This window comes from Hemicordylus capensis, chromosome 15 (genome assembly GCF_027244095.1).
Source record: "Hemicordylus capensis ecotype Gifberg chromosome 15, rHemCap1.1.pri, whole genome shotgun sequence".
NCBI lineage: Eukaryota > Metazoa > Chordata > Lepidosauria > Squamata > Cordylidae > Hemicordylus > Hemicordylus capensis.
Window position 1 is genome coordinate 1,035,418 of NC_069671.1, and position 12,362 is coordinate 1,047,779.

General features: G+C 54.4%; 1 protein-coding gene across 2 annotated transcripts in view; it reads left to right on the forward strand.

Moving 5' to 3' along the window:
• The first annotated feature begins 8,028 nt into the window (after positions 1 to 8,028).
• The window catches only part of CCDC60 (coiled-coil domain containing 60), a 58,521-nt gene continuing 54,187 nt past the window's right edge, over positions 8,029 to 12,362 (forward strand). The window contains exon 1 of one of the 2 annotated variants that reach the window (XM_053279186.1): positions 8,029 to 9,023. In XM_053279186.1, the coding sequence (XP_053135161.1) occupies positions 8,739 to 9,023 (285 nt within the window). In that variant the 5' untranslated portion in view covers positions 8,029 to 8,738. The remainder of the gene's footprint in view (positions 9,024 to 12,362) is intronic. The other variant, XM_053279185.1, reaches the window with a different exon arrangement.

The following is a 12,362-nucleotide window of genomic DNA, read 5'->3' on the forward strand; positions in this document are numbered from 1 at the left end:
AGACGATGCCTCCAAGAGCACTGATCACTGCCAGATTCAGGCCCAAGCGAAGTCAGCTGCAGATGAGGAACTCACGTGATGAGGGGTCTCGGAAGACCAAGAAAGGACGGAGTTTCATGTTTGATGTAACTGGTTGAAAAGTAAAGGAGAAAGAAAGGAAAGACTCTAAAGCAGCCATGCTCATTCTGATGAGACAAAAATATATGGCCCATTCACACATTATGTCCAACACTCGTCGCATGAGTGTGCATTGTACACAGGTACAGTCATCCACACGTTGTGCTGGACACAGGTACAGAGGTGGACTTCCTGCCTGCACCATGTCTTGGAAAGGCCTGTATCCAGGTTCACTTTTAAAAAGAACACAGGGGCACTAACACGGGTCCCAGTGTACAGACATCTGCACACTCGTACAGCATAATATCTGGATTGGGCTATACTTTGACAAATACTGAGTTTATAAGCTCCCTGGGTGACTCTGGGCCAGCCATCTCTCTCTCTCAGCCTAACCTACCTCACAGGGTTGTTGTGAGGATAAAAATAAGCATGTACTTATTTCTGAGCTCCTCGGAGGAACAGCGGGATATCAATGTTAAACAAAAAATAAATAAAGCTGTGCAGAAATAACTCTTAAGTTATACAGATTAGAGCAGGGCCTGGTTTAGACCATCACAGTTCCAGGTAGTGAGAGGCTTCCGATGAGTGTGGCTGTACCCGTGAGCAGTGCGGTGAGGGGGGTGAGTGACACCCTGGGGTGGGTCGTCCGACACATTTTGTAGTGCTACGGGGCCTTGTAGGTTTGGCGCAGCGTAGGGCCTTGGCATATCGCAATCCAGCCCTAGCACTAATTGTCACTCTGTGACAGCACCGTCACTTGTCAATGGCTTGATCCGAAGGGGAGAGTGTTGCAGGTAACCGCCGTCGATTTTGATGTAGATCTATTCGTCTAGATGTGTAATATGCAGTGGCAGCTGTTAACCTTTGATTTGACTGTCTGGGGCATGCGGAGTCAACTCCTCCAGGAGCAGAAGGAGGGCATACGAGGTCAAGGCGCAGCGTGCCGTCTGGGGAGAGGGGGAGCACAGAGAGACTCTCCCGCAATGTTCTGTTTGCCCTCGCCTGGGCCGCTCGATAACACTTTCCAGCTGTTAGAGCCGTAAGAGGAGAGGAGATAATGGCCACTGAGCCAACTACATTACATTTTATGGTTTCGTCGCAATTATGCTGCATTTTATGGTGTCATAACATATTACGCTTTATGGCTTAATATCTGCTTTAATACGGAGGTGCTGATGCTCAGAATGTTAACGAGCAGAGCTGCTCCCGCTTGGAAGGGGAAGTGGGTCTCGACATAATGGAGGTGGGGAGGGCATGGCAATGGCGGCGGGCCGTTGCCCCTGACGGTCATCCAGGCAACTCTGCTCTCGCAACCTGTCACTCCCCTCCAACAAGGAGGAAGCAGCAGAACATTCCCGGGAGTGACTTTGCATCTGAAGAACCCCCAACGGTGCAATTTCTCTGCATCAGGATTCTCCGCCTCGGCTCCCCGGTTGTTCTTGGACTACAACTCCCATCACCCTCAGCTGCAATGGCCTTTGTAGCCCAACACTGAGATTTCTGGCCTCGAAATTCTCCAAGACCTTTGGAAATGGGAGCATCGCCCAACTCTGCCAAGGCCCCAATGAACTCTCACATACATCAGAAGCAATCAAGAGCCTTGTGGCATCAGAAAGACACACACATTGATGGGAGTGTTCGAGTTTGTGGGTCGAGAGTATTACGGTGGGCCTGCTCAGGCTGTGTGACACACAGCTGCTGGTGTGCTGCAATGCGGCTCCCCGCAACAAACCTCCATAAATGCCCCCGTTTGCCTGGTCAGGGGTCACCGCAGCGCAGCTCTGTGCCGCAGTGACGCACGAGGAGACTCCCGCCCAGGAGTCTCCGGGCACGGGGGCTCCCCAGAAGGCCTCCTCGCCCACTTGTGCGGGGCATGCTGGGATTTCCGCGGGTCAAGTGCCCCCTGATCCCTCTCATGTCTCCGTGTTGGAACTGGCAATTGTGTGGGCAGCCATTCCAGCCCCCCAGGGCGGGCTAGCCACTCACGCACAGGCTGGACTCGCTCTGCCCGCCAAACCCCTGACGGCTCTCCAGACTGTGGGGAGCTTCCTCATCTCAGCAGATGGCTGCTTCGCCTGGCTTTTGTGAAGCAAGGTTATGCTTTATACAATCCCGCCAAGATTGGGAGGTATTCAATATTTGGGAGGGGGTGTCTCCCCCACCCCCACCCCCACCCCGTTCTGTTGAAATTGTTTACAGTGTTGAATATTCTGTGCCGAATGGTGTTTTCATGATGACTGTAAACCATCCGCGTTCCATGTTCCAGCAACCACTTGGCCTCTTCCCAAATCCCAACCTGGGCTCAGTCTGGGCAAGAAGAAGCAGATCCTTCTCAGACAAAAAGATCCCCCCAAGTGTCACCAGAGACCATGTGCTCGTTGGATGCTGACTAGTTATCTTTTGTGCTTTGTTGTTTGGTTGTTTGTCCTGTAGTGAGCGTGAGAGTCAGAAAGGGAAGGGAGGGGAAAGAGTGAAGATGGAGTTGCTTCCGAAGAAAGCCTTTGTTAAGTCAAGGCATCATCTCACACTGCACGGGAGGAGGCAATGGTAAACCACTCCTGTATTCTACCAAGAAAACCACAGGGCTCTGTGGTCGCCAGGAGTAGACACTGACCCAACGGCACAATCTTACCTTTCTTTAAGCCAGCTTAATATTTCTTGGTGTTTACAAGGGAAGCAGTTATAAAAGCTATGTTTAGAACGAAGCAAACCCCATTTCGCTCTCGTCTTTCCTCCCTTGTCCACCCCCTTCCCCTTCTCTTATGCATGCAATTTCATTAACCCATGAGGATTAACCTCTCCTTAACAGCATGATTAGCCACGTTTCAGAATGCCATTTGTTTTTCATTTCCATCGAGAAGTAGGTATGCTGCAATCTTTGGGAAATCAGTGCAAACTCTGGAGAGACATGACTGAAATCTCAATTTCATCTCACAATTGCAAACATCCTTTTTATTTGTCAGTTTGTTTCCGCATACCCTTAGAGGCTGGCATCCAGACCAACACTGCCCTCACATAGCGGACAAAGCTGTACACATGGACAGTTGCATGGATGCTAAGCAGGTCTTGGTGTGGTCAGTGTGTGGAGGGGAGACCCGTCTAGGACACCTTTGGGGATGGGGCCAAAGCTCAGGGGTAGAGCATCTGCTTTGCATGCAAAAGGTCTCCGGTTCAATCCCTAGATTTCAAGGCAGGGCTGGGAGAGACTCCTGCCTGCAACCTTGGAGAAGCCGCTGCCAGTCTGTGAAGACAATACTGAGCTAGATGGACCAAGGGTCTGACTCGGTAGAAGGAAGCTTCCTGTGTTGCTAAGGGAGCTGTACAGGGTTGATCACAATGTAAGATAAAGATACTGGAGCTTTACCATACTGCTGTCATGTCACTTTAATTCTGCATCTTGAGCAGGTGGATTGCAAGTAGGGATGCAGCTGCTCGGGCAATGAAAGTCATCGAGCAAGACCGTGTTCCCCTCTTCCTTGTCAGAAATGCAAACTTGGGTTGCTTCCACACCAGAGCCCTTTAGCATGGTCGAGGCCTTCCCAATGGCCCACACCATCCCCAATGCAATAATCTGGGGGTGGGTTCTGTTACAAGAAGTCAAGGACCCTTTTCTGGTCTTGCGGAGCTTGAAGCTCGTGTAGTTATTCACTTGGAAGAGTGGTCTGGGTTGCCAGCCACAAAGGGTGGAGGAGACGCCTTGTAACAGAAGGCAGGAAGAAGAATGGCGATCAAGATCAGTTGTAATCCAATATTCAGTTATGGAACAAATTGTTGGAATAGCAAGAGCAGCCTATAATTCCCAGCTAGAAAGCAAAGGGCTTTGCTGAGATGCTGGGGGGCGGGGGATACCAGCACTGCATCTCTGCGGCCCCTCAGTACCTCTCGGCCCTACTCCTCCTGGCAAAAAGTAAAAGTAAAGTTGTGCCTTCCAGTCGGTGTTGACTCCTGGTGCCCACAGAGCCCAGAGCAGCGGTGTAGGAAGGTGCTGAAAGGCATCATCATCTCCGACTGCGCGGGAGGTGGCCATGGTCAACCCCTCCTGGATTCTACCCAAGACAACCACGGGGCTTCTCGGGGGGCGCCAGGAGTCGACGGCACACTTTACAGTCATTCACACAAAAAGTCTGTACGTGGGTAAAGACACCTCTATGCACAGACAAAGTCACATATCTGAACCGGGTCACAGAGACAGGTACACATGTACAGTGCAGACACCGCTGTGCTCAGACAACAGCGTGTGGGGCTGGAATGGAAGGTCTGTGCCAGGGTTTTGTACACGACAGCAGAACAGCTCCCTCACTGTGGGGTATTGAAAATCAACCCTCACCAGAGGCAGGGAGGGCCCGAGAGGCAGTCCAGTACTTCCACTCCCTCCCCTCTAGGGGTTCAGCAGGGACATGGGAAGCTGCCATAGACTGAGTCAGACCCTTGGTCTATCTAGCTCCGTATTGCAGCGGCTTCTCCAAGGTTGCAGGCAGGAGTCTCTCTCAGCCCTATCCTGGAGAAACCTGGGAGGGAACTGGGAACCTCCTGCTCTTCCCAGAGCGGCTCCATCATCCCCTGAGGGGAATAACTTCCAGTGCTCACCCATGTAGTCTCCCATTCACAGGCAACCAGGGCAGACCCTGCTTAGCTAAGGGGACAAGTCCTGCTTGCTACCACCAGACCAGCTCTCTCCTCTCTAATGGGAAACCTTTAATGGGAGATTGGAGGAGCTTCCGATCTCCCTCTCCGCCAGCACCTTGAAGAACTGAGCCTGGAACTAAATTCCTAAGTTGTGGCGTTGATTTCAGATCTGCATCACATGCTCTGATCTCCTTGTTCCCAGGAAGACCCTGGTAGGTGCACCATGTGAAGGTAGGATCCTATGTTCAGGAGCACATCAGCTTTGCGCATGTGCAACCAGGGAGGATCAATCTCCACTCGCAAGGGTGCCAAGCTGCAGGGCAAAGGCAGTCCTCTGCCTTACCCTCCCAAGAGCGGCTGCTAGCCAGAGTAAACCATACCAAGCCAGATGGACCAAGTGCTGGGCTCAGTAGGCAGCAGTTCCATGTGACGGCAGAGATGCCCTCTCTTAAACCAGGCCTGCCCTCAAGGACGGGAGTCTGCTATGGCAACGGGTCCTCCTCCGCGCCAGTCAACAAAGCCACGGAGTCCTTCTAAGAGGGGCAGAGAAGAGGAGAGATGGATGCAGGAGGAGGGATGTCTGTGGGGTCCACCTTGAGGTGCCAAGAACGGGTTTTGGGCAGCCAGACTGCCGAAGGCCCATCTCCAAGCCGCCGCCGCCGCCGCCGATTCACGGAGCCCTTTCGGGAAGTAAATGGCTGTGTGGCTCAGCCGGAGGCCACCAGCCGAGCCCTCCCTCCTTTTCCAGCAGCAGCCGCCTCTCCGCTGTCATGGAGACAGCGGCACAAACATGACCGTGTTGGAAACTCAGCTGGCTCACCCAGTTTCAGCAGACATTTGCTGCCCTGCGTCTGAATGCACAGAGACCGAGGAAGCTGCCACCTCCTCAGCCGGAGCCTTGGTCCTTCTCGCTCAGGATGGCCACCTGCGGTGATCTGGGAGCCTGGAGCCCCTAAAGGCCTTTGGAGGGCCCCCGCCGCAAATCAGGCGTCATTTATTAACACGGAGGTTCTGGAGGGCACAAACCACACCACCCAGGACAAGACGGAAGAGGGTTGGGGGGCTTCCCCAGGGGGTGTGGAAGCCCTGGGCTAGGAGCGCCTCTGACCGATGGGCTGTGGCTTCTCCAAGGTTACAGGCAGGGGTCTCTCTCGGCCCTCTATGGAGACGCCAGGGACTCAGGAGGGAACGCGGAACCTTCCGCATGCAAGCATATGGATGCTCTTCCCCAAGCAGCCCCATCCCCTGAGGAATATCTTACCATGCTCATGCATGGTCTCCCACTCAAATGCAAACCAGGGCAGACCCTGCTTAGCAAAGGGCGATTCATGCCTGCTACCGCCAGACCAGCTCTCCCATTGGACAGCTGCTCAAATTGCCCTTGGAAGAAGAAACCTGCATCACACACGAGACATGATCTGTATGTCAACATACAATATCATGCCTCTGGTATGCTATTGTATTGGCATCAGCTTCTGTCTTGGATTTGCTGGTACATTCTGTTGGGAAACGTGCTTTAATTCAGATCATCCCAGTTAAGCGGCTCAGCAGCAGTCTTACTGATTTTCTCCACTACAGCGGCAGCCCTGTGCAAAAACACAGCCAAACATGACCCTGGCTATTTCTGGTGCTGCCTCCCTTGTGTTTGCTTCTTAGACTCTGTGGGCCCCTTTGGGACAGGCAACTGGCTTCTCCGCCAGTTTGCAATGCAAACCACTTTCAGAAAGTTTTTTGGCTGTTGTTGGAAAAACGATATATAGGCCGCTGTCAGCCTTTTAAAAATCCCCTTCTTTCCCTGCCCTCTGCTTTGTCTTCCCCACTTGAGAAAGAATTCTGTGGCACTCAAAAAGGAGCTTGCTGTTGTGCACCTTCAGGATGGTCCTAATAAAGATCATGTGTTGCTTGCTGCTGTTTCAATTAAATCCTAAACACACGCTTCCTCGGAAAATAAATCCCACTGAACTTCAGAAGTGGGTCTTACCCAAGAGGTGCTGAAAAATAATAACCAGCAAATCGGGCTATAAAGGATGGGGAGGGGAAATCTGCACAAGTCAGTCGAATCAATAAATCAGTCTTTCTTGTAAGACATGGGTTGCCCGATGAGGCAAGGCTACAACACCTGGGGCTTCTTAGTTTAGAAAAAAGACGACTGCGGGGAGACATGATAGAGGTCTATGAAATCATGAATGGAGTGGAGAAAGTGGCTAGAGAGGAATTCTCTCTCACACATAACACTAGAACCAGGGGTCATCCCATGAAATTGATTGCCAGGAAATCTAGGACCAGCAAACGGAAGTACTTTTTCACACAATGCATAATTGACTTGTGGAATTCTCTGCCACAAGATGTGGCGACAGTCAACAACCTGGAGGGCTTTAAGAGGGATTTGGATCACTTCATGGAGGAGAGGTCTATCAGCGGCTACTAGTCGGAGAGCTGTGGGCCACCTCCAACCTCAAAGGCAGGATGTCTCGGAGTAACAGCAGGAGAGAGGGCATGCCGTCAACTCTTGTCTGTGGCTTCCAGCAGCATCTGATAGGCCACTGTGCGAAACTTATGTTAACTTGGACTACAGCTCCCATCATCCCCAGCCACAAGGAGGGCCAAAGGTAATTGTGGCTGGGGATCACTCCCTGTCCTCTCTCTAACAGGGATTCCCTCCCCAGATGTTGTTGACTACAACTCCCAGCATCCCCCGCTGCAGCGGCCTTTGGCTGGGGATTCTGGGAGTTGTAGTCAACCACCTCTGGGAATCCCTATCTGAGGGGACACTGGTGGTCCCCTGATGTTGCTGGACTACAAGTCTGACAACCCCTGCGTGCTGCGTGACCCACATGCAAGTGGCTCCTCCGTTCTTGTGGGACTGCAGCCACCACAATGGGGCAGGCAGGGGATGATGGGTGTTGTAGTCCAACCACCGCTGCTGGAGAGCGAGCCTCTTGCTGAGCCAAAGGAGCCAAGACAGTCTCTAGCCTGGGGTCCCGAGGTGTTTTTGGACTACCATCCCCATCACCCTCAACCACAGTGGCCAAAGGCAGGGATGATGGGAATGGTAGTCCAGCCACATCTGGGGACCCGAGGCTGAGATCCCCTGGTGGTCTCTAGGATCCAGCCTTGGCCTCGATTCCTCCGCGGGGGGGGGGGGTGTTGCATTGCTCAATGAATGATTCACCCCTCCCCTCCACTGAGGGCAAAAGGCTAAGGGCGGAAGCGGCTTCAGCAGCTACGGAAAGCGCCCGGCGACATTCTCCCCCCCCCGCCTGCCCTCCCTCCGCGCCACAGCTGGGGCGTCGTGCGCGTGCTGCTGCGGGGGTTGCCGGAGCAACCAGCGGCGCCCTTTGAGCTGCGGGAGTTCTTCGCGGGCAGAGCGAGCTGCGCGAAGGGGCAGCGCGCAGCAAGGGGGAGAGAGGCGCCTGGGGGGCAGCGGAGAGAGACACGCCCCCCCCCCCGGAGGCGAGCGAGCATCCCCGCAGGGAAGCCCCCACCAGCCCCCCCCCCCCACTGGGCTGGGCTCCACTCTCTCCCCTGGAGGAGGAGGGGGCAGGTGCTCCCCCTGGGGGGCTGAGAGTCTGTCTGTGGGGCAGCCCCACTCAGGGGCCAGGGGGGAGGCCTCCTCCTCCTCCTGCTGAGCCAGGGGCCCCCGTAATTTGGGAGCCTGGTGCCCGCCCGCCTGTGGTGCAGCAGCTCCAACTAGTCCTTGGCTCCTTGCAGGCGCCCTTCTTGTTCCTTGCAGGCTGCTTCTCACCTGGGCAAGCTCGCCTTCCCCGCTTCCTTCCTCGGCCAGGGAGCCGGAGGAGGAGGAGGAGGAGGCTTGGCACACCTCACTCAGCCCCCCCCCCTGCCCCAGAGGAGAGGAGCCACTCCGTACTAGCCCCTGGCACCTGCTGCCCAGGGCGGGCTAGCTGCCGGGGGGGGGAGGCGGCCTCCCCGCAGGGACGGTGGTGGTCGCAGCGTTGCCCGGCGGGGGGACGGAGTGGCAGGGCAGCCGTGCCAAGATGCCCGTCAACCCGAAGACGGACCCCCGCTACTTTGTGGTCATCCAGCCCCTGCCCATCCCCACCCAGCAGGGCCGGAAGGTCCAGGCCCGCTGCAGCACCGTCTACAACTGCTGGGACAGCACCCGGCAGCAGGTCTTCCTGCAGAACTATCGCCGGAGGACCAGGCAGCTCACCCAGCAGGGCTACTTCACGCCCGGCTGCAAACCCTACCAGGATTTTGCAGACCCTCTTTACCTGGAGCCCAAGAAAGTGACTCTTTTCGGTCTGGGACAGCTGCCCCCGGTACGTGCAGCCGCGCGCTCTCGGTTTATTTTATGTTATTTATTATTGATTTATTCGATTTCTATACCGCCCTCCCAAAAATGGCTCAGGGTAGTTTACATGGAGAAATAACAAAGAAATAAGATGGACCCTGGACCCCGAAGGGCTCATAATCTAAAAAGCAGCATCAGAAAGACCCCAGCAACAGTCACTGGAGGTCCTGTGCTGGGGGTGGATTGGGCCAGTTACACTCCCCCTGCTAAATAAAGAGAATCACCACATTAAAAGGTGCCTCTTTGCCCAGTTATTGCGGGGTTCCTTCCGTTGGGCATAGATATCGGACCTAATTAAGCGTAGTGGTCACTTTCTCTGTGAAGCCACAGGTGGTGTTTGCTTGTTTTGTTTTGTTTTGAAAGAGAGAGAGAGAGAGAACTGGGGCTGCAATAGGAGCATAGGAGGCTGCCTAGCTTCATACCGAGTCCGGCCCTTGGTCCATCTCGCTCAGGATTGTCTGCAATGCACTGACTGGCAGCGGCTTCTCCCAGGTGGCAGGCAGGAGTCACTCCCAGCCGGACCTGGAGAGGCTGCCAGGGAGGGACTCCGGGACCTTTTGCATGCCGGCAGGCAGGGGCTCTTCCACTGAGCTACGACCTCATCCCCTAAGGGGAATAACCGGCAGCACTCACATGCATTATTTATTTATTTTATTATTTTTACATTTTAGATCCCGCTCTTCCTCCAAGGAGCCCAGAGCAGTGTACTGCATACTTAAGTTTCTCCTCACAACAACCCTGCGAAGTAGGCTAGGCTGAGAGAGAAGGGACTGTCTCCCATCCAAATGCAACTCAGGGCAGGACTGTGCTTAGCAAAGGGGGCCATTCATGTTTGGGACCACAAAGCAGGCTCTCACTGTACTGCCCAGAAGGTGACTCCTCCAGTTCTGTGTAGTATGACAGCTTCCCTGCACTGCTGAGCCTGTTACATTCGTGGAGAGGTTTAGGAGGTCGGAGAATTGCATGCAGGCACCTTTCCCACCTTCTCCACATCCCACTGCCTGAACCAGAGCTCCACCCAACCACCCCTTGGAGATCCAGGGCTGCAGCAAAAGACCTGCTGGTCTAAGCTGGGGCCTAGCCTGGTGAACTGTCAAACCCCTGCTAACTGGGCAAAGAGGCAGGACCTTTTTAACGTGGTGATTCTCCTTTTTGAGCAGGGGGAGAGCAACTGGCCCTCTCCACCCCCCGCACAGCATCCCTCCAGGGGTCTATCTTACGTTCCTTTTTTAGATTGTGAGCCCTTTTGTTTGTTTATTATTTCTCTGTATAAACCACCCTGAGCCATTTTTGGAAGGGCGGTATAGAAATCAAACAAGCAAACCAACCAAACAAACAAATGGTGTCTTTGTTCCCTTAGGCTAGGGCTGCACAACTTGGGTCCTCCAGCTCTTGTGGGACTGCAACGCCCATAATCTACAGCCAGTGGCCAACAGTCAGGGATGATGGGAGCTGTAGTTCCACAACAGCTGGAGGGCCCAAGGTGTGCAGCCTAGGCCAAGGAAAAAGGTTGTGGGGAAGGCTGGACTGTACACAGTGAATTCGCATCGGGCTGGCTCGGACGACCGGCCAGCAGCACGTGCAATCGAGGAGAGGACACGCCAAGAGGGCGCCCACCCGGATAGCGTTGAGGATGTCCCTGCGTTTAAATAGGGCTTTGGAGTGCATGTGGAGAGGGGCGATTCAGATTAGCACCCCCTCACGGGATTAAAGGACGTGGTGTCGGGACGTCCTGCAGTGCTGTCGGGGTGGGCGCGCTCTTGGCACGTCTCTGTCCTTGCTGCGTGTGCCAGCAGGCGGTGGCGCGAACCGGCCCGTGCCTGCCTGCAGCGACCTGCTCTTGGCTGCTTGAGAGAGCAGGGGGGTCTGCTTGAGGCCCACGGCATCCTGGGTGTGTGTGTGTGTGGGGGGGGAACGCACCCATCTCCAGGGGTGAAAGTGAAGTGGGCTCTGGCCATCCCCTGTCCCGCAGCCTGGCTCTCAAACTCCCTTTGCCACTTTGCCTCAACGAAGCAGCCTGGGCGCTTTTCGAGTGGAGCAAAGTCTCCTCCAGCCCTCTCTTGCCGGGCTCTTTGGAGCAGCGGCTTCCTGCCTCTGGATGGCCCAGCTGGGCCCTCTTAGCATTCATTTCGGAGCTGTGAAATGACCCGGTTTGCTTCTAACATCCCAGCTCCTTCTCTCCAGAGACGAGCACGTGCTGCGCAGGCGGCTCCGATTCATTGGAAATCAAGGAATGTGGCTCCCCAGACAGCCTTTTTGATTACCTGTGTGTTCCGAGCTCTGCGTTAAAAGGTCTGGTCTGATTCCTTAGTGAGCCAACACCGGTGGATATTAGTCCCTCTTTTATTTGCTCAGGGAGTTAATTGCCGTGGCCAATTCATTGGCAAAACCCCCACAGGACGGCTTGTTGACTTTTTAAAATAAAAAGAGGTGACTTTTTTGGACACACTCAAAACAATCCTGTTCTTTCCAGTTAATAGCATCATGGATGGCCTTGCCCTGTTCTTGTAACAAGCGTCCACTGGGGCAGCATGTGCTTTGCATAAAGACGGCGTGTGTGAATCCATCCAGAGAGCAACAGAAGCAGCAAACGGAGGCATTTCTCCTGACAGATTGCAGGACTGCTGTTGGTGTAGTTTGGGGGCTCTCAAACCTGGGTCCTGGCTGGGGATGATGTAGTCCAGCATCTGGGGACTCCAATTTGAGAACCCCTGCTCAGCCTGCTCTTCTGGGTTGCACACAGACCCCTCACTCTAGACCCCCTGCCCTGGCCAGCAAGCTGGTGGGTCACTTTGAAGCTTGTCACTTTACTTTGATCCAGGGTCGAGGGGCCGCCTACGCTCAGCCCACCCACTCAGGAAAGGGCAAAGGGCTCCTTAGCCGCCTCCTCCTCCTCCTCCACAGAGGCCCCCTTGAACTGCCTGTGTCTTTTCGGCCACAGGGCAGTGCACAGCTGCGGTGTAGAATATGGAGGGCTCTGCCAACACCTCTGTTGCTGTGGAATCACCAGGGAATCCAAAAGTCCTTTGCTTCCATCTCGGCTTATATGGGGGAAAGTGGCTCAAATGTTCAGTGGGATTTATTGAGTGGGCTCACTTATTTAGACTTTGGGATTGATGCTCGTGCTGATGGGTTGGTTGGGAGGAAGAAACTGAGCTAGGTAGGATTTCTGCCTTCGCCTCTCCTTGGTGAACCTTCAAGAGAGGGAGACCTCTCTTTTCAGATCTATAGTGCCCACCCAGAGTCCTTGGGATGGAATGCGCTGCACGCCTTGGCTGTTTCAATAACAGGATATGGATTTCACCCG